Below are 25,626 nucleotides of genomic sequence, written 5' to 3'. Positions count from 1 at the left end.
AGCCCACATGCCTCGAACATCAGCTTATTATCCGCCCCCCCACCCACCCATTGCCAAAGCCAATAGGGCGAACATAGGCAAGACCTATTGGCTTTGCCAATGCTTGTTTTTAACGTTCTTTGACAGCTGCATTATGGGTATGTATCCCTTGATGCACAGGAGGATAAACTCAGAATGACAGGTTTCTTGGTCAAGTGCTGAAGGGTTCGCCTCGAAGGTCAGTACCTGAGACCATGAATCACAGCCCTCCCTATGGCTTGGCGTCAGTGAAACTCCATGAAGCAAGTCATTAGCAAGCGCAGGTGCTGTCGGTTAGCCGAGCCAGCTGCGGCGCATGCGTAATGGAGCCGTTGGCAAGGACAAGGCAAAGATCGAGCATGTTTTTTTTTATTTTTTATTTCAAGGTATTTTTATTACAAATTTTACAAAACAGGTGCATTCGAATTGTCATTAAGAGTTCCAGGTCAGAGTACATGGCGTTGCGAGAATTACATGAAAGCGTAGTTATTGCACACTACTGGTGCTGTACTTTCAGGGTATTCGTGCATCCATGATTGTCCCATGCCTTGGGAAACACATCCTACCTAGACATGCACATTGACATAAAAATAATAAGTGCTTAGCTAAAAGTTCCACATAGTTTGTAAAGAATACATGGGGTTGTCTTGCTAAGGTCCGGCTCACAAGTTTAGATTCACATCTTTTAATTTCACTGTAATGGGGGGGGGGGGGGGAGAGGGGGCTTGGTGTTGAGGCCTCAGACCGCAAGGTCACTCCTTTCTTTTTAATTCCTTAATTCCATTTACAGAGGAAAATTAAGTAGGCGTTGGATGTGGCAGTGAATACGTGTAAGCCCAAGTTGTTTTACAGTGACAATAAAAGAGAATGAAGCGGCAGTTTTCTTGTATTCTCTGCTGTTTTTGGGTTATTTGAATATGGAGCTGAACGTCGCTTCCAGCGCTCCTAATGCGCCACTCCTTAAGGCAACCTTTATTTTAAAAAAAAATGTTTGCAGAAACTTTGGGGCAGATTTACAAGCCCCTTGCTCCACTTTTGCGTCCCTTTTAACATGGAAAAAGTGGCACAAGGGGCTTGTAAACCTGTACCTTTGTGTTAACCTCTTGGAAGGGCATTAGTTCACTAAGGTTTCCACCACTTATCAAATCTCGCAATTTTATTCGGGGTCTCCTCCGCCTTCTGAAACCTCTTATTGGTGTAGTAGGAGCGCCCGTTCTCCTGCACCATCCCCTGGACCAGTGAGATAAGCGCCTCCACCTGCTGCTCCCGCTTCTCCCCCTGAGCCCGGTTGTTGAAGCCCAGCCAGCAGCCCCCGCAGGCCCCAAGCACAGCTCTCAGGCCGGGATCTGCGCCTCCGATGTGCTCTGCCAGGGTGACTCCATCCGCCTCCAGCTCATCCATCCGTGTGAACAGGACCAGCGTGAACCGCGAGGCCCTTTCTCCGAACAGAGTCTGGATGTCCCGGATGGCGTACGCCTCCTCCGGGGTGAAGCGACTGGCCTGGAGCACCAGGACGAAGGCGTGGGGCCCGGGGGCCGACATCACCACACATCTATCGACCTCTCGAGAGATCACTGAATTTGAAACCATGGGGTCGAACAGCCCAGTGGTGTCGACGACCACAATCTTTTGTCCGTGCCTCACACAGGACCCTTTCTCGCATTCACTTGTCACTGCATGTAAAGACGGTCTGGAGTCGAACTCTTCCCGCCCCAGGATGCTGTTTCCGGTCGCACTTTTCCCTGCTCCCGTCCTCCCGACCAGGACGATCCTCAGCTCACGGGTCCCTGGGAAGAGAAGAGAGAGCAGGTCACAGAGAGGTCACACACGCAGACACACAGATCACACACAAATCACACAGGTCACACAGGCTGCCTTTCACAAGTGCCAAGAATGGCAAAGAAGTGCAGTTTCTCATCTCTACAACATGAAGTGCTGAAGGGCGGGGCGGCTTCCAGGATTGTGAAAGAGCGGGGCATTCTATTCAACATACATCTTCTGCACCCATCATCATACACATTTCTCGCTGCCCTCGCATGCACAGCAACAATTGGCAAAGCCAGTGCCTCTGGCCTATAACTGTTTCTACAATGATTTTGGAATTGTGTGTGCAGAGTGGTTCTGCGCACGAGCCAGTGTGAGTTTAGTATTTAGCGGAAGTGTCATGTTGTAGTGGTGCACAGAGTCCCAATGGATCCATCACATTACAGTATTATTGTGACTGCCGCATCGACCTAACTACACTGTATGCTATGTAGTTCAAGTTCAGGTTTATGTTATTTATGATTACAGAACACCGAAGAGGTCCACATAAAATCACAAAATTACATGCACATAAATGAGATAAGATTTGAATTTGCAATTAAATACTCCGTAAAATATTCCACCCCAACACGATGGCTGACAATCATAGAAGATAGCCAAGTTTCTAAAAAACAATCATTTAACAAAATTCCAACAAGCAGCAGCATGTTACACAGAATGAAGTATAAAATGTCTTTCATGCCAGAAATATATATTGAATAGAAAAAAAAATTGATATACCACAGAATTTCAATAGAACAATATAAACGACTAATACATAAAACAAGCATTGGCATTGCCAAAAGGTCTCGCTTGTGGGACCGTATAAGTATTTAGTTTAGCAGCACAATATCCGATTATGCAACAAGGATATTGTGCTGCAAAACTAAATACTTATAAGGTCCCACAAGCGAGACCTATTAGCAATGCCAATGCTTGTTTCCTCTTTTTATGTGTGCTGCATTCTGCGGAACACATAGGAAGAGGGCAAAGCCTCACACAATGTAGTGCAGCAACCTCACTTGCCACGCTGCGCTGCGTGACCTTTACATAAATCTAGCCCTGTTTCCCTATTCCCTCAGAAGTGAACTCAAATGCCACTACTTTCTTCTTCTAGAGAGGCTTGAACGCAACGCAAAAATCGTTGTTCTTGTCACAGCTTGTGCATTTATTATTGTCACACTGGTAAATTAAGTAAGCCTTTCCAGGTTGGTTTTCATTCAGCCCTTGAAAGCCGTTTCTAGTGCATGCCTTGAAGTTCTCATATTCCAGGGCTCTTTTGTCTTTGTCCAGTTTCTCCAAGTGACTCTGTGGAAAGTGGGTATTTGTGTAAACAAAATACATATCTATGTTTTCCTTATTTTTCCAATCGTGAAAAGGTGCTTCATTAAGGGGGCGGATAATGTCAAATGGCCCTTCTCCAAAGCAGCGGCCGCTGCAGGGCGTGTTGGTCGTGTAGAAGATGACGCAACCACCATCGTCCATCTTGTCCCTGACAGACTTAAGTTGGGCAAACTCTTTGGCAAGGGGCACCTTCCCCTTGTTTGAAAACAACATAACTTCTGGTTCCGTGGTAAACTATTGTTCTTGGAATGCGTTGTGTGCGCACAAAGAGACGCAGATGTCCGAGTCAGAAGTTTTGTTGTTGTTTTAAATGCTTTAGCTGCGCAGCATGGCTAACACAATTAGCAAAGAAAATAGGTCCCAACGGGTAGAGCTATTGGCTTTGTCAATGCTAGTTAATATCTAGGCATGATTCTTACGTCATAATGCCCTCTGTTTGCTTATGTCTAGTTATGTTTTACATTCCAATGTGTGCTTTTGTTAGATGCATGAAGTTGTGTTTTGTCTACCTGGAACCTCTTTGCTTGATGGTGTCTTGTTCGGAGGCTGTTTTTCATCCCCTGGACGGTCCACTTGGTCTAATGTCTGTTCCGTGAGTGTTACGTCAGGTGGCATTTGGAAAGCACCGCACTGCCATTCACCGGGCTTCTTGGCGCTTTGCAGCTTGCTGCGCTCTCACGCGGTCACGTGCCTGACCATCGAAAACAGAGAGACGCCCAGGGGACGGTCGGTGCAACAATGCAGAGACAATGTGGTATTTATATAAGAGGTATATATATATATAATATATAGTATATATATATATATATAAGAGACTCGGAGCAAAATTGTGAGCGCTCGTTGTTTATGACACCACGTCCAAGTTTAAGGGCAATGTAGTTCAGGCTTTCGTCAGCCGTTTTCTGAGGTAAAAGGGGCTTGAACTCGTAACTGATCCCCTGGGAGCACTGTAGTTTGTCGAGAACCATGAGGAAGGCAAATTGTTTCAAACCCGGATGGGACTCTGTCCCAGAATGAAATTCCCCGTGAAATCTAAAGACACAAGAAAATTGTTGTCAATACTGTAACTACGATTAAAAACAAAACACAGAAGACAGACACTTTACAGTACTTGAATAAAAACTGAGCTAGTCACACTAGTAGTATGGTAATTCTGAGGTCAAAACAATATAGTGCCCCTTGTGTTCACGCAGCTCAAGCTGAAGGAGGAGGGGGTGCGAGGGATGAGGGAACACGGCCTGGGGGAAGCTGGCTGGGGAGGGGGAGGAGAAATGCAAGGAAGGCTGTGTGCGGCGTAATTAGGGGAGGAGAAGCCGAGAAGCTGCAGAGTGCACGCTGGGCGAAGCCCTTTGATGTGCTGTGCGGCAAATGGAGGGAGGCTGATGCGCGTTCATGTTTGAACACGTGGTTCACATGAACTTCATGAAAACGCCAGCAAAAAGCTGGTGGTTTCATGAAGATTTTCGCCACTTGAATTCTTGCTCCGCTCGATGCGCATGCGCATCGATAGGTCGCGAGACCTAAAAATATATCCACTAAGGAACCCCATCAACCTTTACAACATACTAACTACAGCACCTTGATATGATTTTAAAAAGCACTTGAAAAGTAAAAAAAAGTCTGTTACACAATATTTCATTTAGAGGAGCATAAAGTGATTGTAGTACTGCTGATGCGGAGAGGATAGATAACTCCAAACATATTGGCTTCAGCCATTCCATTTGGCATAATAACACAGCAGGACAAATAAATAAAACATGATGAATACCTTGGAGACCAATTTTACACAGGTTACAGCTCGCAGATTAACCAAACCGTTTAGCTAGGAGGGAATCTAGAGGTAGAATGCCCTGCCTCAGCAGTATCCAAAAACTGTGGACTCCATGCAGCAGATTCCAAATAATATAAGCCTGTGCTTTGTTTATCAAACAGGAATGAATAGCCGAATGGTTAGAGAGCTTGTGGTATCGGCATGGCGTCCTCCTTCTTTCTCCCATAGTTGATCCGAGGCAAAATTAGATTTTTTACAGCTTAAAAGCCCAACCAGGGTTATATGTTGGGGAAACTCCTTATTATACATGTTTTAAAAAAAAGAAAAATCCTCACTTAAAAGAACATCACAAGTAGCCTCAGGAGGAGTAGAAGCGTTTATCAGCATTAACAGGGGTGTTCGTTGATCTCCATCAAGATTAGATGAAGTTACTGCCAAGAATAAATTACTTGGATCTTTGTGACATTCATATATCCATTGTATCTATTAGACAGTAGACATGCCACCCCCTTTGCATGCCCCCTCCTTGAGGATGTTGCTTTACCATCTTAAATTATAAAATCATCTTAACACCTTCGGCGCTCATGACGAGGCACAGTGGCACTGTGTTGATGACGAGCTGAGCTCGTCAGAACTACAGCGGAACGCCCACGCGGGGATAATTCCCCTCCTGTGCGGGGGCGTTCCATTGAGTGGGCAGAGTCGTGATGAGCTCAGCACGTCATGAGCACAGCTCCACTGTGCTGCATGACGAGCTGACCTTGTCACGAGCACCGCGCCACAGCGCGCGGACCCCCTCCCCCCACAACACGGGGAAAATAGCCCCGCGGCGAAGGGGTTAAATCAGTTCACCTACACACTAGGTCTCCTGGAGAAAAATCATGTCTGACCCTAAAGAATTTAAATAATGCAAGATCTCCCTACTGTTCTTTATACCTGCTGCTTTCCAGGATATGATTTTTTTAGCTAATTGGTAGTCGGAGGGATGTTCTAGGTGGTGATATGTTTTGTATAGATACCCTAATATAGGCATGGTTGAGATGCCCTAATATAGACAATCTTTCACCTACATTAGTTCCCTATCTTCGACAATATGAGGCTCTGAGGGCTGAACCTTATGTAGACTGTGGCTTGGGTGCAGAATGAGGGGTTTTCCTCCTGTAATAATCGATGTGCTCATCCAGTATGAATAATTCATTAGGATACTTGGAAACCAGGCACGGGCTACACACTACCTTCCTAATATCTACGTAAACGGTTCATCCTATACATCATCCTCATAGCCAACAATAGCTAACATAAGACAAAAAGACTATGCCTTTAGTATAAATACAGCACCTCTTGCTAGCATTAGGCAGAGCGAACCGAGACTTCCAGGCCGACAACCTGACCAGAGACGCTGCATGCAGTCGCTCCAGCTGACAGTGGTCTAACCATCCGGTTGAGGTGTGTCCCACTCTCCCTTTACCAAGGTAATGGGGTTCGACTAAATCCTAGTGGGATTCTTGGCTTCTTTCGTACCTACTCACATGCTAGGTACACTTAGGTACATCTAGACAGGCATCGTAGGAGTATGCGCTTTATTTTATAAATGCATTTTATATTCATGTTTGTGGTCATGACTATTACAAAATGGAAGAACGGTACTATCCCTTTTTATTCACTGTACTGATGACCATATATCTCTGCTATTGTTTAACAGTTGTCTCAGCACATATATTTTACACTAGAAGAAAAACTGTGCAATAAATTATTATTGTAAACACGCTCAACTGTTTCCTCTGTGAATCTCTGTGACCAAATGAGCAAGCACAAGTGACTGAGTTCAAAGTAGTACATGGTTTCCACGAGTCTGAGGAATCCGGGTTCGTCATGTTCTTTGGTTGCCAGAAACAAATCTATATATATATATAAAAACAAATGTATGTCTGTCTGTTTGTCCTTTATGCATTACTACATCATTCATCCGATCGCCATCAAACATTTGGAAGTTGTTGAGTACACTCCCGCGAAGGTTTCTGGCATACATGTTTTTTAAATATCGGTCCCCCAGGGCCCTCATAATCTTTCGAATACTGATGTACGCACAAGATGGAAATACAAAAAAATTGTGTATCTTCAAACACTCGAATAAAGAAATAGAATTAAAATACCATTCATCCGATCGCCATTAAACTTTGGGAAGTTGTTGAGTACACTCCCGCGAAGGTTTCTGGCATAACTTTTTTTTAAATATCGGCCCCCCAGGGCCCTCAATCTTTTGAATACTGATGTACTCACAAGACGTAAAAACAAAAAATCGTGTATCCACAAGCACTCTAATAAATAAATGGAATTAAAACAGCATTCATCCGATCGCCAGGAAAGTTTGGGAACTACTGTACTCTGGGTAGCAACTGGCAGCATCCAGATTATCTTCCTAAGCCATTTAAGGATAGTAAAGCAAATGGCAGTAACCTTGACTGCCTGGTGGTGCATGATCAGTGAATTATCAAGGGTTACGCCTAAGTTGCGAACAATGCTGGATGGCTGAGGGAGAGCACCCATCTCTTCGGGGCAGTGTAGTGTGCCCCATGGATCTTTGTTCCTGCCAAGGATCAGGACCTCGGTTTTATCGCCATTAAGTTTCAGATGGCTCTGATTCATCCAGGAGGGAATTTTCCTGACACCTAATTGAAGGGGAGAGGTTGTGCTAGAATTGGTGTTAGAGAGAGAGAAGATAATCTGGGAGTCATCGGCGTATGTAAACAGAGTTAGTCCAGCATCTTTGGCTATATTGGGAAGCGGTCTGATGTACAGGTTGAAAAGCAGAGGCCCAAGAATGGAGCCTTGGGGCACCCCATAGGATGAGAGGTGAATGTCAAAACTAGCAGTGGCGGAGTAAATTTGAAAGTTGCGTTTAGCTAAAAAGAGATGAGACAATCTAAGGCTGAGTCACAGATGCTAAGTGACCTCAGCATCACTTGGGGTGAGAGACAGTGTCAAATGCTGCGCTGAGGTCTTACAGTATGAGAGGAACAGTATCTCCAACATCCAGATGGTGACGCAGACTTTCCTTAAAACCTAAAGGTGTTGTTTCTATGAAAAACTAGCTCTAAAACCAGATTGCAATGGGTGGAGGATTTTGTTGGTTTCAACAAACTGGGAAAGATGGGAATGGATGTGTTTCTCCAGAATTTTAGAGAAGGCCGGTAGAAGGTAGTTAGGTCGGTAGTTGGAAAGTATGTCGGGGTCCGTGGCGGGCTTCTTTAGAAGAGAGGTCACCATGGCGTGTTTCCAGTTCTGTGGATTCCAGTACAGCGGTATTAAGGACGTTCAGTATAACACGCAAATGGGGAGGAACTGTCCCAACAGGTGGCGGCAGTCATTTTGCTGTCAGGGTGGGGGAGAGGGTTACACCGTCCGCTGACCCTTCATGTTCCTTAGCAGACAGGAGGTCAGGAAGAGGCTCAGTATCCTCCTCTATTCCAGCATCTATAGCCAGGAGCATGCCCACTTCTCCAAGTGGGGCTTAAGGAGGTTCACACGTAGGACCCGCAACGAGTTCCTTGGAGACTGCAAGTCCACCAGATAGGTGACTTTACGCTTGCGCTCCACCACCTCAAATGGCCCGATCCATTTATCTTGGAGTGCACAAAGCTCCACTAGTGCCATCACCCACACTTTCTTGCCAGGCTGAAACTCGATCAGAGTGGCATTCTGATCATACCACTGTTTAATCTCTTCCTGGCTGGCTTCCAGATTCACCTGAGCGTGTTGCCTGAAGCCCTTAGTCTGGTTCCTGAAGGCCAGCATGTAGCTATATACATCCTGGGGAGGTTAACTGTGTTTTTTCCCAGCCTTCTTTGACCAGACATAAAGGTCCTCTCACAGGGTGCCCATTCAGGAGCTCAAAAGGACTGAACCCCAAGGACTTCTGCAGTAACTCCCTGTAAGCAAAGAGGCATGGTAAGAGGACGTCCACTTACCCCTCATGGGTTCACCAAAGACCTATAATAATGCCCTTCAGGATCCGGTTGAATCTCTCAACCAGCCCATTACCTTGGGGGAGGTAAGGAGTGGTGAAATTGTAGGTACCACCACACTCCTGCCACAGGGACTTCATATACTCAGATATGAAGTTGGAATCACGGTCGGACACCACCTCTCTGGGGAACCCCACACAGAAGAAAATCCACATACATGCACAACCCACCATGGAGTCCAGGGAAGGATGGCTTCAGGGTACCGGGTGGCATGGTCCACCAAGACCAGGATGAACCTGTTGCCCATTGCTGTCTTGGGATCCAGAGGCCCCACAATGTCAATACCCACTCTTTCAAAAGGGGTGCTGACTACAGGGAAAGGTTGGAGGGGAGCTTTTCACTTCCTCCAACTCTTAAAACTTGCCTGGCAAGTGTGGCAAGACCTACAATGAGCATCAGAGTTCTTAAGCATTTGGGCCCAGTAAAGGTCTTGTCTTGCTCCAAATGCTATGCCCTGCACATCATGAGCCAGACCCAGTAGAAAGGCTCTGAAGCGCTGGGGTACCACCAGCACATGACTGAGGCCCAGGCTCAGCAACATTAGGCTCAATCTACAGGAGACCATTCTACCAGTAAGGTCAGAAGCAAAGCCATCAGCAGAATGAAGCATTGGGGGAGGGAGTGCTGCACGTGACTAGCCAGGCCTTTCCTTCTACTTGTACTCACTAAATGGTTTTATTGCACTGCTGTGCACTACTTTGCATCATAGTCTTACATTTATTTACTGCATCTCTTATTTCATCATATATTGCATTATATTATAGCAATAATGCACTGTATCCGTTTATTCCGCTAAACAGGTATTTAGTAGGTGTCAGAATGGTACGTCCTAGCTTTGCTTCTGTGTCGTGTTGCGTCTGCGTTTTGATGCAGGGATTGCCTGCAGACAGGGTCGAACTGAGACAAAAAATAGGGCCAGGTGCTAAAATAAAGTTGGGCCGCATTAGTGAACAAGATAACTGAAAAAGTGGCCCACATTTGCAAGTTAGACCAATTTTGAAGTTGTGAAGGCACGCTGTCTTGGTATGTTATGGGAGACAACATGCATTTGTGTTCGCTTCAAGATAATGCTTGGGCAATATCAGTGAAATCAACAGGAAACAAGCATTGGCATAGCCAATAGGTCTCGCCTTTGGGGCCTTATAAGTATTTAGATATGCAGTACAATATCCTTGGTGCAACAACATCAACTGTTGCATGGCCAAACACTTCTAAGGTCCCAAAGGCGAGACCTACTGGCTATGCCAATGCTTGTTATTTATGTGTTTTGAAAACTTGCAGGCAGTGCGCAAACAAGCACTTTTTACTTATAGTCATTGCTTAAGAGAAGCGGGACTGGCAATAACTGCGCTCTTTTTACCGACAGCCTAGCTTCTCGTACTCAAGGACTATAAGTACAAAGTGTTGTTTTACACATCCCTTGCAGGTTTTCAAAAAACAAATAAAAAGCATGGTCATTTACAATGCCAATATCTCAAACTCCCACAACTGTGAGACCTATTGCATTGCAAATGCTTGTTCTTAAAACCCATTCACTCTAAACTTTTTAGGTTTTGCCTAGCAAAATGCGTACGAAGTACGCATGCGCTAGGAAAACCTTATGTCTTACAGTGGGGAACAGGGACTCGCCCCCTGCTCCCATTGGCTAGCTCCATAAATGGAGGCTAGCCATTGGCAGACATTGCTGTCCGTCACTCTTTGCCCGTCCGGACGTGAATCGGGGGCGTTCCCGTGCCTTTTTTTAAGTCCCGCCCCCTTCTTTCGTCAGCCGCCCCTTTTTTCGTCACGGCTTTTGTCGCCCGCCCTCCGTCCCTTTTTTCGTCACGTTTTGCTTCAACCCCAGCAGTGCATCCATTTCGCCACCTGAACTCCAACTCCCAGAATCCCCTAGGGGGAGGAGCTACTCGACCCAGGATACAACTGACAAGCCCTTACACACAGTTGAACCAGCCAAGGCGAAGTACTCGGCCCTCCCGCTTTTGGAGATTGACACAGAAACCGAATGGTACGTTCCGCATCGCTAATATGGACTAAAACGCTAAACGCGCGCCCAGAACCCAAGCTTAACTTGAGCTTTTTGTCACACACAGCGGTAAGAATCCAACAGGGGACTCGCACCCAGAGGAAGGACGCATGCATAATTCTTCACCGTCAGAAATGCCTCCCAATTAGGTAAGCCCCACACAGGTCGCTGAAACACAATCAGTGAAAGTGGTTGTATGATATGTGCAATGTCAGCGTGTGACTGTTGTTTCATTCTCCCCAGCCCTCGCAAGCATTTCGACTGGAAGTACATTCCGCTTTGACCACAAGTCTGAGCCCTAAGCAAAGGAATTCAGGTAGGGCAGTGTTGCCAGTGTCTTAGACAGGGAACTTGTCTCTTAGCGCAGGTGTCCATTTTAAAGCCGTCTTTCTTTTTACTTATGTTTTGCAGTGCCATCTTGGTCCTGAGGAGAACCCCTCCAAATTACGGGGTTTGAAACGCGTAGACCACAGTGGTCTCGTGTCACTCAATATATTTTTACTTCAAATAACAAATAGCCAACAACAAGAGGACTTTGAAACCCTTTCGGAGTTATAAATGTTACAATTTTGACGAACAAAGAAAAATATATTTTTTTAGAGTGTTCAACCTATTACATTCAATCCTTGACACCGAGACCTAGCATTTTTTCTGTTGAGTGAGTGTATGTGTGTGAATGTTTGGCCAACGAATGGATGAAGTGTGCAAGTGTAAAAATCACAGTACTATTTGTGTTTGTTTATATTGTATTTATACGAAGTTTGTATTTCCATGCACAAACATTTGCATTCAAAAAATGAAGAAACTTTAACAAGTAATTAAAATTTGTTTTTTCTCAAATCTTGAAGAGAGTTGTTGATGTTACATTCATAACAGCACTTTCCCCACAATCGTTCAGTTTACTGACGGTAGTTCTCAGCACTGGCATATGTTTTGTTTAAATACTATAGTTTGGCTCAGCCTTGCTGAGTTGTGAGTCAAGACCCCTGTTGTTCTTTGCCTTTTTTCGTCACTGCATTTGTTTGTCGCCCCTCTGCTTTTTGATTACCCTTTCCCGCCCCCCCTCCCGCTGTTCGTTCCTTTCCCGCCCCCCCCCCTCCCGCTGTTCGTTCCTTTCCCGCCCCCCCCCTCCCTCCCACTATTTTACTGCTGCTGCTGGGCTTGGAAGGTAGGACACAACACGAGTAATATTTGCTGTGCTTTTATAGTGCCCAGTATGAGCTGAATTGTATCTTTGCGCTAGTTGGAGAGCTTAGTGGGTTAATGGATATTTCAACTTGCTACCTGGTGGGTCCCTCAGATTTGCTTACAGCAGTTTAGTTAATTTTTTCTGTTGACTTCTGCACTCAAAGTGCCTGTAAAAGCGCCTTGAACCCTCAGCGACCGAGTTGCGCTATCTCAACGATAGACTACTGTTTTAAATATGTGCGTCCTCGTTTATAGATACTACATAAGGTGAAATGTGTGCTTAGCGTTATTAACCCTGCTTTAGCCTTCTCCCACGTGACTGGTGAATGAAAAGCAGGAATCAAACAATGCAAGTTTCCGCATTTATGCGTGGAGTATTTAATTTTACCGCCACTTTCTGTTGCTGTTAACGCTGACATTTTTGCGACGTGATGAGGTAATTGATAACGTGCGTTACCACCACGATTACCACATGTTTAGCGCATTTTCGTGCTAATCTACAGTGAGAAGATTGTTGTAACAAGCGAGGTGACACGTCTCGGTCTCATGTTGTGTGAGTTGGGGGTGGGGGGTGCACATGTCCTGCTTCACATCCAGCATGGACCACTGGAAAACAGTAGGCACTAGTGATACATTCACAAATTCGACGTTTTTACTTCACAAAGCGTGTATTTGTAGAGCGCTAAGTTGACCCCAATGTATCCCCCTAGCGCTATTGACACATTATAGATGTTTAGTGTTTCCTACCTCAAGGGTAGGCATGTTATCGACCTGTTAAGGACAAAATCCTGAGTGGGCTCTTCGGATTTGAAACTGTGGCCATGCATTTGGCCTCATTTCCAGCCAGCACTGAACACTGGACAGCAAAAGGGTCAGTTTCTAATTGTGAATTCACACATTTCGAAATGTATTTGCTTCGCATAATGTGTATTTGTAGAGCGCTGTATTGACCCCAGTTAGGCCTCTTAGCGCTATTGACACCTGGAAGCTGTTTGTTGTTTCCTAACTTAAAGCTGTGCGGTTTATCAACTTCGTAAGGATGAAAAGCTGAGTATCTGTGTATGTGGGAAGCTTTGTGTGGCTGTGTGTGTGGGAGGCTGGGTGGGTGTGTGTGTGGGGGGGGCTCTGCGTGTGTCATTTGCGAGAGATAAAGCTAGTGGCATTGTAAATGACAATGCCATTTATTTATGTTAAAAAAACAAATAAAAATGTCAAGAGCAATGCCAACAGCTCTAACTTTAACAAAGGCAAAACCATTGCATTGTAAATGCTTGTTAAACATGTATGCACTTCAGTTACAGCATACAGTACAAACTTGACACTTCTTTTCATGAGATACTACCCTGGAACTGCCGAAGATATCCTACTTTAGACTTCCTTCTACTGAGAAACGCATTGGAAATGCAATAGTTCTCAGGTCTGCTTGAGTTAGAGCTATTAGTGTTGTAAATGAGAATGTCTTATACCCATGTGTTATGGAGAGTATGTATGTGGTGTGTAGTGGGATTATGTAGGTTGGATTGGAATTGTTGGATGTGGAATGGTGAGGCGTGGAATTGTGTGGTGCAGAGTGGAATTATGTGGCATGATGTGCAGTGGAAATATATGTGGACCGTAATTATATGGCATTGAGTTTACTGTAATTATGTGGAGTGGGAATTTGTGGTATGGAGTGTAATTATGTGGAATGGTATTTTGTGTTGTGCAGTGGTCTGCAGCAGAGTTTAATTTTGTAGTCTGCTATTAAATTTTGTGGCATGATGTGGAATTCTGTGGTGTGAATTGGATGTATGTGGCGTCAATCATGTGTAATGAATTGTGTGGCTTTGAACTGGGTGTATAACATTGCGTTTTTGGTGACTTAAAAAACACAAATAGATAGTAGCTAAGCTCCAGATCTGTGTCTTTGGGTGTTAAAAAAACACTCTATGGGACCTTGTGGCACCTGTGTATAAGGAAAAAGAGGTGAAAAGTGAGTAGTTTTCTTTTCCAGCTGGGGATTATTTCAGAGTGTGGCTCTATATCATGGACAAAGAAATAAAATGAAGTACTCCCTAATGGTATGTTATCCTCTACATGATATGAACTCTCCTTGAACATGCACAACCCACTGGCTCATGGACTCATGCATATCCTGACCTTCACTTAAAAAGAATCGCAGGAAATAAATTGCAGTGCAAGTACCGGTTATCATGTCTGGAGATTTTTTTCATACATGCTCCTTTGTCATGCAGACAGTGGCATCTGCACTGTGATGAAAAGTTGTAGCCAGTCATTCCACATTCCTGCATTGTGGCAGATGTCCACGAACCCAGACACAAAGGACACTTGGTCAATGTTCCATACTGAAAGTGGTGCACAGAAGACGCTGTCAGTAGTGGCGTCCCTTCGAAAAATCACACATTCCAAGGTGTATGCAGGGATGCACTGCAGTCAGAGCGGACACAGTGCACCCTGTCTTCTGACCTGCCTGTACATCTATCTGTCCACGGAGGAGCCACAGGCTGGCTGTGTGGGACACAAACATGTGATTTTGTTTTAATGTGTTTATTTACATTATACACCTACACAATGCAGATCTGTCTGTAAGCACCCGAGGGCGGTGTGGGAATAGGGCCGGACAGGTAACAGAAACCGGCCCTGGAAAAGAGCACAGCTGGTACCTAGGAGGAGGAGGGGTAGAGGGGGAGGCCGAACTGTTTGCCAGAGCCTGTTTCGGACGTTTCTGTTACAGATGGCCAATATTGCAGCTATGCTTCAAAACCGGCCCGTAACAAAAACAGCCCCCATGGGTCCAAAACCGGCCCTCACCCTGGTGGCCCACCGGGGAAATGCCCAGTGCCCGTTAAGGCCAGTCCAGCCCTGGGTGGGAAGGGTGAACGCTTTTTCGAAAACTAAAAAGCAGGGACGGGGCAGAGAGTGAGGTGACGGGAGCAGCACAAGGAGACACAGTGGGTGGGAGGGGAAAGCAGTAACTGAGGTAAAAAAAAGCCTTTTAAACAAGCTCACAATTTAACCAAAAACATGACGTGAGCTGATCCTAATGTGCATTGCAGCACGCGTGACCAACACACAATGCAAATAAACTACAGCGTAATGAATAGGGAAGACCCAGTAAAGTTACAACTGGTCATATAACACAAATGCAGCTACTTTGAAAGTAACAAACAGTTTTGAACCATGATGAGAAACACAAGCAAGCTACTAGTAGCGATCGCGTACCCAAACAAACCAGTGCTGTGCCTGACGCGCTTTTGCACACCTCCCCAAGCAAAGCAGGCTCGGTGAAACAAGTAACGTGGCGGAAGGGGATTATGGCCACATCCTATCGGGGAGAATCCTAGTGTCTGTGGGCCCGAAGGAGGACATCAAAGTAAGCAAACGTCTGTTTTATGTTTATTCTAGGCGTGTGAGCGGCTGCACTATCCTGAATCCAGCTTAGAGAGCTCACAACAAGCAAGTAACGTGGTGGGAGGGTTGAGGGACGCCAAAGAAGTATCTGGCGCAAGGAGGAGTGGGTGGGGCTGCAAATGCTCATGGCTTCATGGAAACCCGTAACTACGTACTTAAGCTCTGCGGACTGCGAAAAGCAGAACAATGAATAACTAAACTTGTGTTCCAGTTTGACGGGTGCATCTTTGTTGCATCTTTGTTGCTATTCTGAACCTGAAAAGGAGCAAATAAATAGCGCACCGACAAACACATATATTAGGAACAGAGTAAGCATGCATGTAACAGGGACAGTCCACAAGGGTGGAAAGCAAGGAGGGACAAATACAACTAAGTGACCAGTAAAAAGCACACAATATCGAGCGGCACTAAATAGAACCCCCTGCACTGAGCTTACACTTACCTCACAGAATAGATACAGCATGCCTCGAGTAGACCTTAAAAATAGGTTTTAAGTGATATCCACTCAGGCTCTAATTTACCCTTCTTTCCAAAAGTAATAGAAAGCTTTGCAGAGGCTCAGTAAAACCTGTTCGAAGATGAAAAGTACTTCTTAGATGAACTTTGTTCAGGCTTTTTGTTAGGATGCTGTCCAGTGGACCCACGAAGGGGGGGTCAACAAATGACTTACCCAAACAGCTTTGTTGATCTGGCACCAAAATGGATCCTGCAAAACAAACCAGAGGAAGGCTGATAAGAGATGAAGACAAGAAACAAACGGGACAGAAAAAAACAAATAAAGGACAATTGTTGTTTCACGGAGGAGACATTGAAAGCGATGAAGGACCAGTAGGAGAGGAACTCTTAAAGGGGGAGGAGCTGGAGATCGAGGAGAAACACCAACAAGGTAACCAGGGTGAGGAGCTTGGATGCCAACTGCGCTACCGAATAGGAAGGAACCCGAAATACCTGTGGAGCGCGAGATAGAGAGAAGGCAGAGACGCCACTTACTGACGAGAAGTCTGAAGACCCGCGTTGCTCCAGGAGGAGCGTGGCTAACCCAGATTTGTAGCAAAGTTACCGAGTGACAAGGAGGGAAGGGAGGTGCCAAAGACGTAAAACGAACCGACTGAGGTTACAGAGTTCACAATACAGTGAATACTAGTGAAATAAATATTCTGTTTTTAAATTGAGTTTCCCTTTTTAGGATTCGCCTGCACAGTGATTGTGATGTGCTTTTGAAAGGTATTGTTTTTAATATAAACTTAAAAGGGATTTACATCCCGCCTCCTCTCTTTCCTGGCTTATCATTGCTTCCTGTGTGTGCCCCTTGCCTTTCCTCCATTTCTATTGACTGCAGCATTTTTTGATGCATTTACCATTGCTTGTTCCCCGTCTGCTTCTCTTAGCAGTTTCCTGCCCCCAAAATACTGTTAACATCTGTTTGGTGGAACTATATTTTCAAAATTGTTGCCTTTTACTATTGCAGTATGGTGCACAGACAGAACATCGGGTTAAAAGAATGTGATCTAATTTTTTTGTGTAAGTATAGCTGTTTTTTTAATGTATGTGTGAAATTTTTAGAAGTGATTCATTTTATGGTAATAAAATTTTGCATATTTTAGTTCTGCGGCATGTTGTGGGTTTTTAGGGGAATACGGTGGGAAGTGATATAATTTTAATAAAGTAATTAATAATTTGTATTTGTTAGTATTTTTTGATTCATTAATTAAGGAATATTTTTTATTAAATGATAATTATGTTAATTATTTGTATTAATTAATTATTACATGGTTATCAAAATGTATTAATTGATTATTATGTTAATTGTGTTATTTTTTTAAGGAGTGGGTTGTGGGTTTATAGGGGAAGAGGGTGGGAAGTAATTAAATTTGAATAAAATAACTAATAATTTGTATTTATTACTATTTATTTAATATTTTTATTTTAAAGTGTTTGTGGTAATTTATTTATTATTAATTATTATTTGTTTGTTAATTATAATTAATGATTTGGTAAATATGTTAATCGTGTCAATTATGTAGGAGTTGTTTGTGCATTTATAGGGAAATATGGTGTTGTAGTTGGTATTTTCATTTTTATTTTTGGGAAATTTTCATTTGAACCCTCTTCTATTCAACACTTTCCCTACTGTTTAACTCTTTGGAGTGGAAAAAGTATTTTTTTTCTCCTCTGTTATTCAACACTTACCCTACTGTAGCACTCTCTGGAGTGGGAATAGTAATGTTTACACCTACCCTATCCAACACTTTCCCTACTGTTGCACACATTGGAGTGGGAATAGTAATTTTTACCCTTCGCTATCCAACACTTTCCCTACTATTGCACTCTCTGGAGTGGGAATAGTAATTTTTTACCCTTCGCTCTCCAACACTTTCCCTACTGTTGCACCCACTGGAGTGGGAACAGTAATGTTTGCCCCTAAGCTATCCAACACTTTACCTACTGTTGTACTCACTGGAGTGGTAATAGTAATTTTTTACCCTTCGCTATCCACTATTTTCCCTACTGTTGAACTCTCTGGAGTGGTAATAGTAATTTTTACACCTACGCTATCCAACACTTTATCTAGTGTTTTATTCTCTGGAGTGGGAATAGTAATTTATTTCCATCTGCTATCTAACACCTTCCCTACTGTTGCACTTGCTGGAGTGGGAATAGTAATTTTTACACTTATGCTACCCAACACTTTTTCTAGAGTTGCACACTCTTGAGTAGGAATAGTAATTTTTTCCCATCTGCTATGCAACATTTTCCCTACTGTTACAGTAATTGCAGTGGGAATAGTCACTTTTTACCCTTATGAAATTCTATAATTTCCCTACTGTTGCACTCAAAGTGCAAAATGTAAGTTTAAAAATGTATAAAAATGTTAGTATTTTATTTTATAATACCATGTTTTTTATGATGTTGTAGGTGTATGTATATATTTATAATTCATTTTTATACATTTATAATATTTGAAAACAAATTAAAGTTGCACTCAGTGGAGTGGGAATAGTATTTTTTTCCCCCTTCGCTATCCAGCACTTTCCCTATTGTTGCACTCACTGGAGTCGTAATATAAATGTTTTCCCCTACGCTTTCCAACAATTTCCCTACTGTTGCACTCACTGCAGTGGGAATATTATTTTTTACCCCTTCGCTATCCAACAATTTCCCTACTGTTGCACTCACTGGAGTGGAATATTAATTTTTATCCGTACGCTATCCAACACTTTCCCTACTGTTACAGTAATTGCAGTGGGAATAGTCACTTTTTACCCTTATGATGGAATGAATGGTTTGATTTTTTTTAGGTGTTTTAGTGTGTACATCGCTCATTTGACTGAGTTTTTGATGTGTTCCTTCATTGACAAGTCTTTATCCAGGGTGAATCCTAGGAATTTAGCCAAATTTGAGAGAGTGAGAGTACAGTTTGAGCCTTCTGGTCGGTGATCCAGTCTTTGATAGGGAGTTGGTTACTTTTGGGGGAGAACAAGATCATTTCTGTTTTGGTGGGGTTTAATTTCAGATGGTTAAAGTTAAAACAGGATTGAATAATACACAGTGTGACATTGAGATGTCAAATGTCACTAGGAGATTTAATTTTGTTGTTGAGTTGCGTGTCATCTGCATAGAGGTGGAATTTGATTCCAGCTTGCTTCAAGATGATAGAAAGGGGTTCCATGAAGAGAGTGAACAGTGACGGGGAGAGGACTGCGCCCTGGGGTACGCCAAGAGAGACCGGTGTGGGTTTTGAAAGGCAAGACTTGATTTTGATTTGTTGAAGTAGGGTAAGTATGCATGCATCACCATCATCTAAGGTTCTATGGATGTCATCTGTGATATTAAGCGTGGCAGTTCAGTGCTGCAGCCTTTTCTGAACCCTGATTGGAAGGAGTCAAATAAGTTGGAGTCCTCAATATGTCGGTTGAGTTGTTGTATTATGCATTTTTCCATGGTTTTGGCTAGGAATGGGAGGTTGGAGATAGGTCTGAGGTTGCTGAGATCATTCAGGTCAGCCCTGGCATTCTTGGGACTGGGTGTGATTTGTCCTAGTTAAAGGGACTCTGGAACACAACCGGAGGCGAGAGAGGAATTGATGATTTTTATCCAATACAGGGTAATAATGTGGTTAAGGTTATGTACTATCTATTTTAGCAGGGAGGGGATCTTTGGTGTGGGAAGTGGGCTTTAGTTTCGCAATAATATTGAAAACCTCAAGTTCTGTCATGGGTTTGAAGATTGACCAATTGGTGTTGTTTTTCAATTGGAGGCTGAAAAACGTGTTGTTAGTTAGAGAGTCAGAGAGTACACCAGTCTTCTTTTTTCTCTAGTTTTGCGAAATAAATTACTTGTACGTGAACTTGTGGTAGCCGGCATAATGCCAGCTCAGTCAGCTTGCACCCAAGAAAAACAGACACAAGCCATGATGACGCAGACTCGCATTACTTTAAGCAGTACATGTAGGTGGGGATAGGGAAGCTCTTAATTTTCTATAGGGGTGGCACTGGCCATACTCCGTTACATCAAGGGCTACTGCTCAATGTAATTTATATTTCGCACTGCCCGTTACCCCCCACCCCCCACCGGGGCTTCAGTACTACAAAAGGAAAATGAAGATTATTCATTTCTGATCATGTATCCAGCCGATCACATAATCTTTGCTTATTTGATGGATGACTTTAGGTGCTTGTTGTAATAGATTGAGTGAACAACAGCGATAGTCCACCCATGATTGACACAGCTGAAAGAAAATTATTAACATAGGGAGTGAGTGTGGTACCCATAATTGCCAGAGGAAGGGACTTGACTTGATATAATGTCAATAATACAATACAAACATGTTTATGGTAAACGAGCATGATTGTTTCACAAAAAAGTGTTGTTTAATGTCTGTGCAGAAAAATACATTAGCACGAAATTCAGGTAGATTCCAGTCACGTTAACATGCAGATATTATTGGTGCATCATGGGAGTCAGAGTAATTGAGAGTGAACGAGAAAGGCGAAGTATTCCACAGGTGCTAATGATGTTGCTTCTAGAGGGCGGATTATGGAGGGAGGAGCGCTGGTCACGTTTATAACGAAGTGGCTGACAGACACAAAGTGCAATAACCTCGTTCGTGGTGGGAGGAAGTTTGTTTGTATAGGGAACAGGTAAGCCAGCAAAAGCGTTAGAACGTTTAAGAAGCAGGAAATAATATGAAGTTTAAAACTCCGGTGGGAGGGCTGGCTATACATGTTTCTAGAAAACGGTTTTAAATGCCCTTGGGAGGTAACTGATGGCGATATAACCTCTGAAGTATTGGTATGCGAAGGAGAACTTCAGCACATTATATGCTCACAGCCTTTTTGAAAATTAAATGAACAAAGTTAACATGTGGGAACAATATTGATGTACATATTATTGTGGTTGAGGAATTACGGATAGTGGGCTAATTTATGTATTTTGTACTTACAGTCACCCCTGAAGAAAGGCCCTGAGTGGCCTGAAATGCATAGGGTTACAATAAAACTGCTTTTCATGGATTTTGGCTTCAGCACGTGTTTTTGCTAAGAGGTTCGGATGGCCCTGCATTTACATAAGAAACTTGGAAAAATGCCTGTTCCCGGCATGTGGACGAAAAAAGAGTGATGAATGTGAAAAAACAATGAACATTGATGAACGTGAAATTATGAAAAGTGTGAAGAAGTTAAGAATTGGTTGCACATGCATTTGAAATAAGCTGTGCCACTGGATGGAGCGTGAAGGTGTTCCATATAGATGTTTAACAATACAATACATACACAATATATGCTGTGCTTGCAAGTACACTACTGTTCTGTTAGTCAAGGGAGAATTTCTGAACAATCACAACTTCAAGTATTTGGATTTCCTCTGCTTTGCTACTTTGGCACGGACATGCTGTTCAAACAAAGTAACACTCTTCATGCACTGAACGTCTGCTCTACATACACCTCGGCTATCTATGAGGAAGAAGCTACCATCCATGCTTCCAAAGTAAACGTATATCATTCTTCTTAATGTCTCAACTGTACCAACTTTACTTTTTCTCAACAACCAACTAACACCCGTTTCATTTTATTTGGTAAACCACCGTCTTGACTTACATTTGAGTTTCACCCAAATGATATATTGCAATGCACACCACACATGCATTTTTGGATTCACCCACACAGGCAGTCATCTTTTCTTTCTCCTCTAGCCATCCTTGCTTCAAGCATCCATGCATCTGATTCCTTCCTATCAGCCACCTCTGCATGAATTCAAAAACATGTATCATTCTTTACAGTCATAAATGTTACGACTCGCTGGTCCTTCCTTACACCCTTCTTTCCCTTTTAGTTCATCACATCCCTCAAGTTCAGCTGATCTGACTTGGCTTCACGATAAAAGTTTCACAGCTGAGTTGAAGTGAAATAGAGGGGGCCATTGCTTACTCGAGAACTACCGCCGCTAATGCTGTGGCTAAGTCAAGGGTGACTGTCTTCTCCGTGATTGGCAAAAATTTAGTTCTAAATTAGTAACCGTTCATAACAGTACAGTGTACTTCTACTAGTGTACTGTCTACTGTACAGTACATCATACACCCGTTTGCGAGCCTACTCTAAAATGTCAATAAGTAAGCAGTATAATAACTTACCACCGTCCGTTCCTGCTGAGCCACCCCCCTCAGCTCCTCCTGGTGGCACTTGTGGCACCGCCGCATCCGCCCCTGGTGTGGACCCCTCCGCGCTGCTGGCCCTGGCATTGGGGGTGGGAAGTGCCGCATCCGATGTGATGACGCCTAGAAAAAAAACATGTCATATTTTTAGATGCCATACACCACCCCCTATCTCGTCTCGTAATGGAAGAGAAAATTTTAAGTTATAACACTTAAACAATTTTTAATTATTGGGACTGAAAAAAAAGTGACGGTTCTGGGGAGGGTGTTAACTTATATGCTTAGCCATAACATGCTATACTTTTTGGCACAATGGATGAATGCTTGCTTTTTAACGTGCAACATTTTTCTAATTACAGACAGAACCTACTCCTCATCACCACCAGGAGGACTTGAAGTTCCAACAAGGTCAGGGCTCCAGAGTCCAGCACAGTTACTTCGGACTGAGGTATGTGGAAGGTCGAAATGCACCTATCAACAATGTCCTATTTCTCTTGTCCATACTTCTGTATGTGCAGAATAGTCCCTGAAACACTAGCGGTAAGGTATGTGTTACTATCAAATCAAAAAGCCAACTACTAGCTTATTCTTGGTGGACATTGACATTTTCTTGTTGGAAATTGTCAAAGCACTAACATTAAGAAGACTGGAATAGACAGCAAGGGCAACCCAGAGGACTGCACTCAGTGCCTATAGAGCCATTTCTGGATCAGAGTTTTGTTTAACACAGTTTGTTGACTGGGCAAGCTTAGCTACCTACACAGACTGACTCATAATAATAGTAAATAGTAGCACAGAGAGTGCTGGTAGAGAGGCAGGATAAGAATGTAGAAATAGTCTACAAGAAGATCAAAGACTATTTTGTAAAAAATAGAATTAGTAAACAGTTTGGAATGAATAGGAGCTGTAAAGGTTTATTTATTTATTCATTCAAGAGTTGTATATAACGTTGGCTAGACCCGGAGGTATCATAGCGCTTTACATGAGGTTCCACAAAAATTACGTTACAAGATTACATCAGTTCCAATTAACATCAGATGCTAGACGAACAAATGCAAGAGCATAGAAGACGAGATGATTGAAGAGTAAAGGGGAAGGGGGTAAGGGTAAAGGGATAATAGGGAGATACAGCATAGAGACGAAAGGAAAGTCTGTCCAAAGTCCGGCTGGGTAGGTGACTGTCGAGGGGAAGACCCAAAACCCATCTTCTCTATAGCTATCAGGTAGCTCCACCGGGCATTGGCCAAATAGCTCGGTCTCAATGGGAAAAACAATTAAAGAAACATGGGGGGCAAAGTAAATGGAGCGAAGAGGGGAGGGGGCATGGAAGGAGAGAAAGGGCGAATGGGGGAAGAGACAACAGGGAGAGACGAAATGAAGTCTGTCTAACGGCCAACTGGGTAGGTGACGACCAAGGAGGGAGTCCACGGCCCATCTCCCCTATAGCTAAACCAGGTAGCTCCATCGGGCATTCAACAAAATAGTTCAGTCTCAATACATTGAGAGAGGAGAGAACGGGAGACAAAAATAGAGGGAGGATGCAGGACCAGACGACAGGAGAGATGAAAGGAAGTCTGGCTGAAGACCGACTGGGTAGGTGACGTCCAAGGACGGAATCCCCGACCTGTCTCCCCTATAGCTAAACCAGGTAGCTCCATCGGGCATCAGACAAAAAAGCTAGACCTCAAATGACGTGGGAAAATTCACAGATAGACGCGGTTGGGACTAAGGACCTGGACAGGTGAAGGCAGAGGTCAGCAGCAGGAAAGTGGAGAGGAGTAGAGCGAGGGGATAAACAGGGTGGGAAATAGGGCCAGGACAGGTGAAGGCAGAGGTCAAAAGCAGGAAAGTGGAGAGGAGTAGAGTGAGGAGGGGTAGGGGGAAGGTAGTGCGGCAAGAAGTTCCCATGGATCTGGTGGGCTATAGTGCTCACTGAGTCCCCATTGCGTTGGAGATCTGCCAACCGGTGGTAAGATCGGACTTCAGCTGATCGATGGAAGTTTGGATGTCTTGACTCCGTTCTCCACGCAATTCCGCTTTAAAGTCTCGTAATGAGGACATCAAATTTTCCTTGGTGAGGGCCATATCGGACGTCTCCCGGTCATGATCCGAAGCCCGTTGTTTATCTGCTGGCAGGAAAAAGCTTGAGACCTTATCTGTCATTCTAGCTATCAGCGGCATAAAGACTGCCCCGCCTGTTCTCTTCCGGCTTGGCGTGAAGGTTTAAAACAATAGACAAATGGTACTGTGACTTGGTGGAGCTCTGCAGTCGCGATTAACCAGGTTCTGCGCCGCAGTGGTCACCATGGAGTGGCTATCTGTAGTGAAACCAATAGGGAGCAGACAGTGAATCACGTGCGGTGGAGCCCCATCACCGGCTCAGTACAGCAGAGGATGGCTGAAATGAGGTGTGCCCTGGTTCGAGTGAGCAGTCCGGGCGTATTCCAAGTGTGGCTAGTAAAAGCTCCGCGAAATGGGCGCCAGGGCTTCCCATAGGAAGGATGACAGGTAGGTCAGCATTCAAATCCTGCAGTGCTCCCTGTGGCCGTTCGATTTCCTGGCCGTCCTCCAGTCGTCTCCTCTGTGAGCAGTAGAGGAGTCCCAGGTGTCCGCTTCTGAGGCCTAGGGGTAGAGTATCTGCTGCACCTTATTGCCAGGGTCGACTCTGGTTACATGCAGCGATCGTCATGGGAGGAAATGGCGCCTGTTCTAGTTTTGGCCGCCAGCTTAGGGTCAGGCGCGGCATGGAGGAGGATCTGGAGAGTCAGCCAGCCGCCTTTCCCCCTTCAGCTTTTTTGTCATGTCAGTTATGTACACACAAGTATGACATTTGTGTTCAAAACTCTATTCTACGACTGAATAGCTGAGACCTCAATTGAAGGTAGAGGCTCAGTATGGCTGCTATGGACATTTGAATGCAGCATTGTAATGCTTTCTGTTTCTACTTATTTAGTTTAGCAGAAGAGCCTGCAGAGGACCGTTCCTGCCCACTTTGTTCCGCCGGAGTCTCAGAAGTCTTCTTGCCCCTGGGAGGTGCTGATGATCATGAAATAAACACAAACATGGGTGATTGTTTTTTTGAAATATTTGATTTATTTGACCACAATCTAAAATTATCTCGGGGAAACAAATTACCAACAATTGCACTACATGTATTGATTGACCTATCTGATCTGGTCAACTTGGATAGATAGTACAGTATTGCTGAATTCGCAGACAGTCTACTTGGAAAGTTATGTAAATCACTAACTAAACCAACAACAATAAGCATTTACAATGCAATGGGCTCGGCATCATTAAAGGTAGAGCTATTGGCATTGCTCATGACATTTTTTTTTAAAATCCTCAGTGGATTTGGTGTTGTGTGCGTGGTGGAAGTGTGCACTGACGCATC

At 44.0% G+C, this 25,626-nt stretch overlaps 1 protein-coding gene across 1 annotated transcript in view; it reads right to left on the bottom strand.

Moving 5' to 3' along the window:
* Positions 1–386: 386 nt before the first annotated feature.
* The window catches only part of LOC144828313 (verrucotoxin subunit beta-like), a 78,556-nt gene continuing 53,316 nt past the window's right edge, over positions 387–25,626 (bottom strand). The window contains exons 4-6 of the mRNA XM_078686401.1: positions 22,212–22,355; positions 16,254–16,289; positions 387–1,805 (exon numbers count right to left, since the gene is read on the bottom strand). Of these exons, the coding sequence (XP_078542527.1) occupies positions 1,141–1,805; positions 16,254–16,289; positions 22,212–22,355 (845 nt within the window). The 3' untranslated portion in view covers positions 387–1,140. The remainder of the gene's footprint in view (positions 1,806–16,253; positions 16,290–22,211; positions 22,356–25,626) is intronic.

Source organism: Lissotriton helveticus, chromosome 4_1, assembly GCF_964261635.1.
Source record: "Lissotriton helveticus chromosome 4_1, aLisHel1.1, whole genome shotgun sequence".
NCBI classification, from domain to species: domain Eukaryota; kingdom Metazoa; phylum Chordata; class Amphibia; order Caudata; family Salamandridae; genus Lissotriton; species Lissotriton helveticus.
This window is presented reverse-complemented; position numbering and strand designations above follow the sequence as displayed.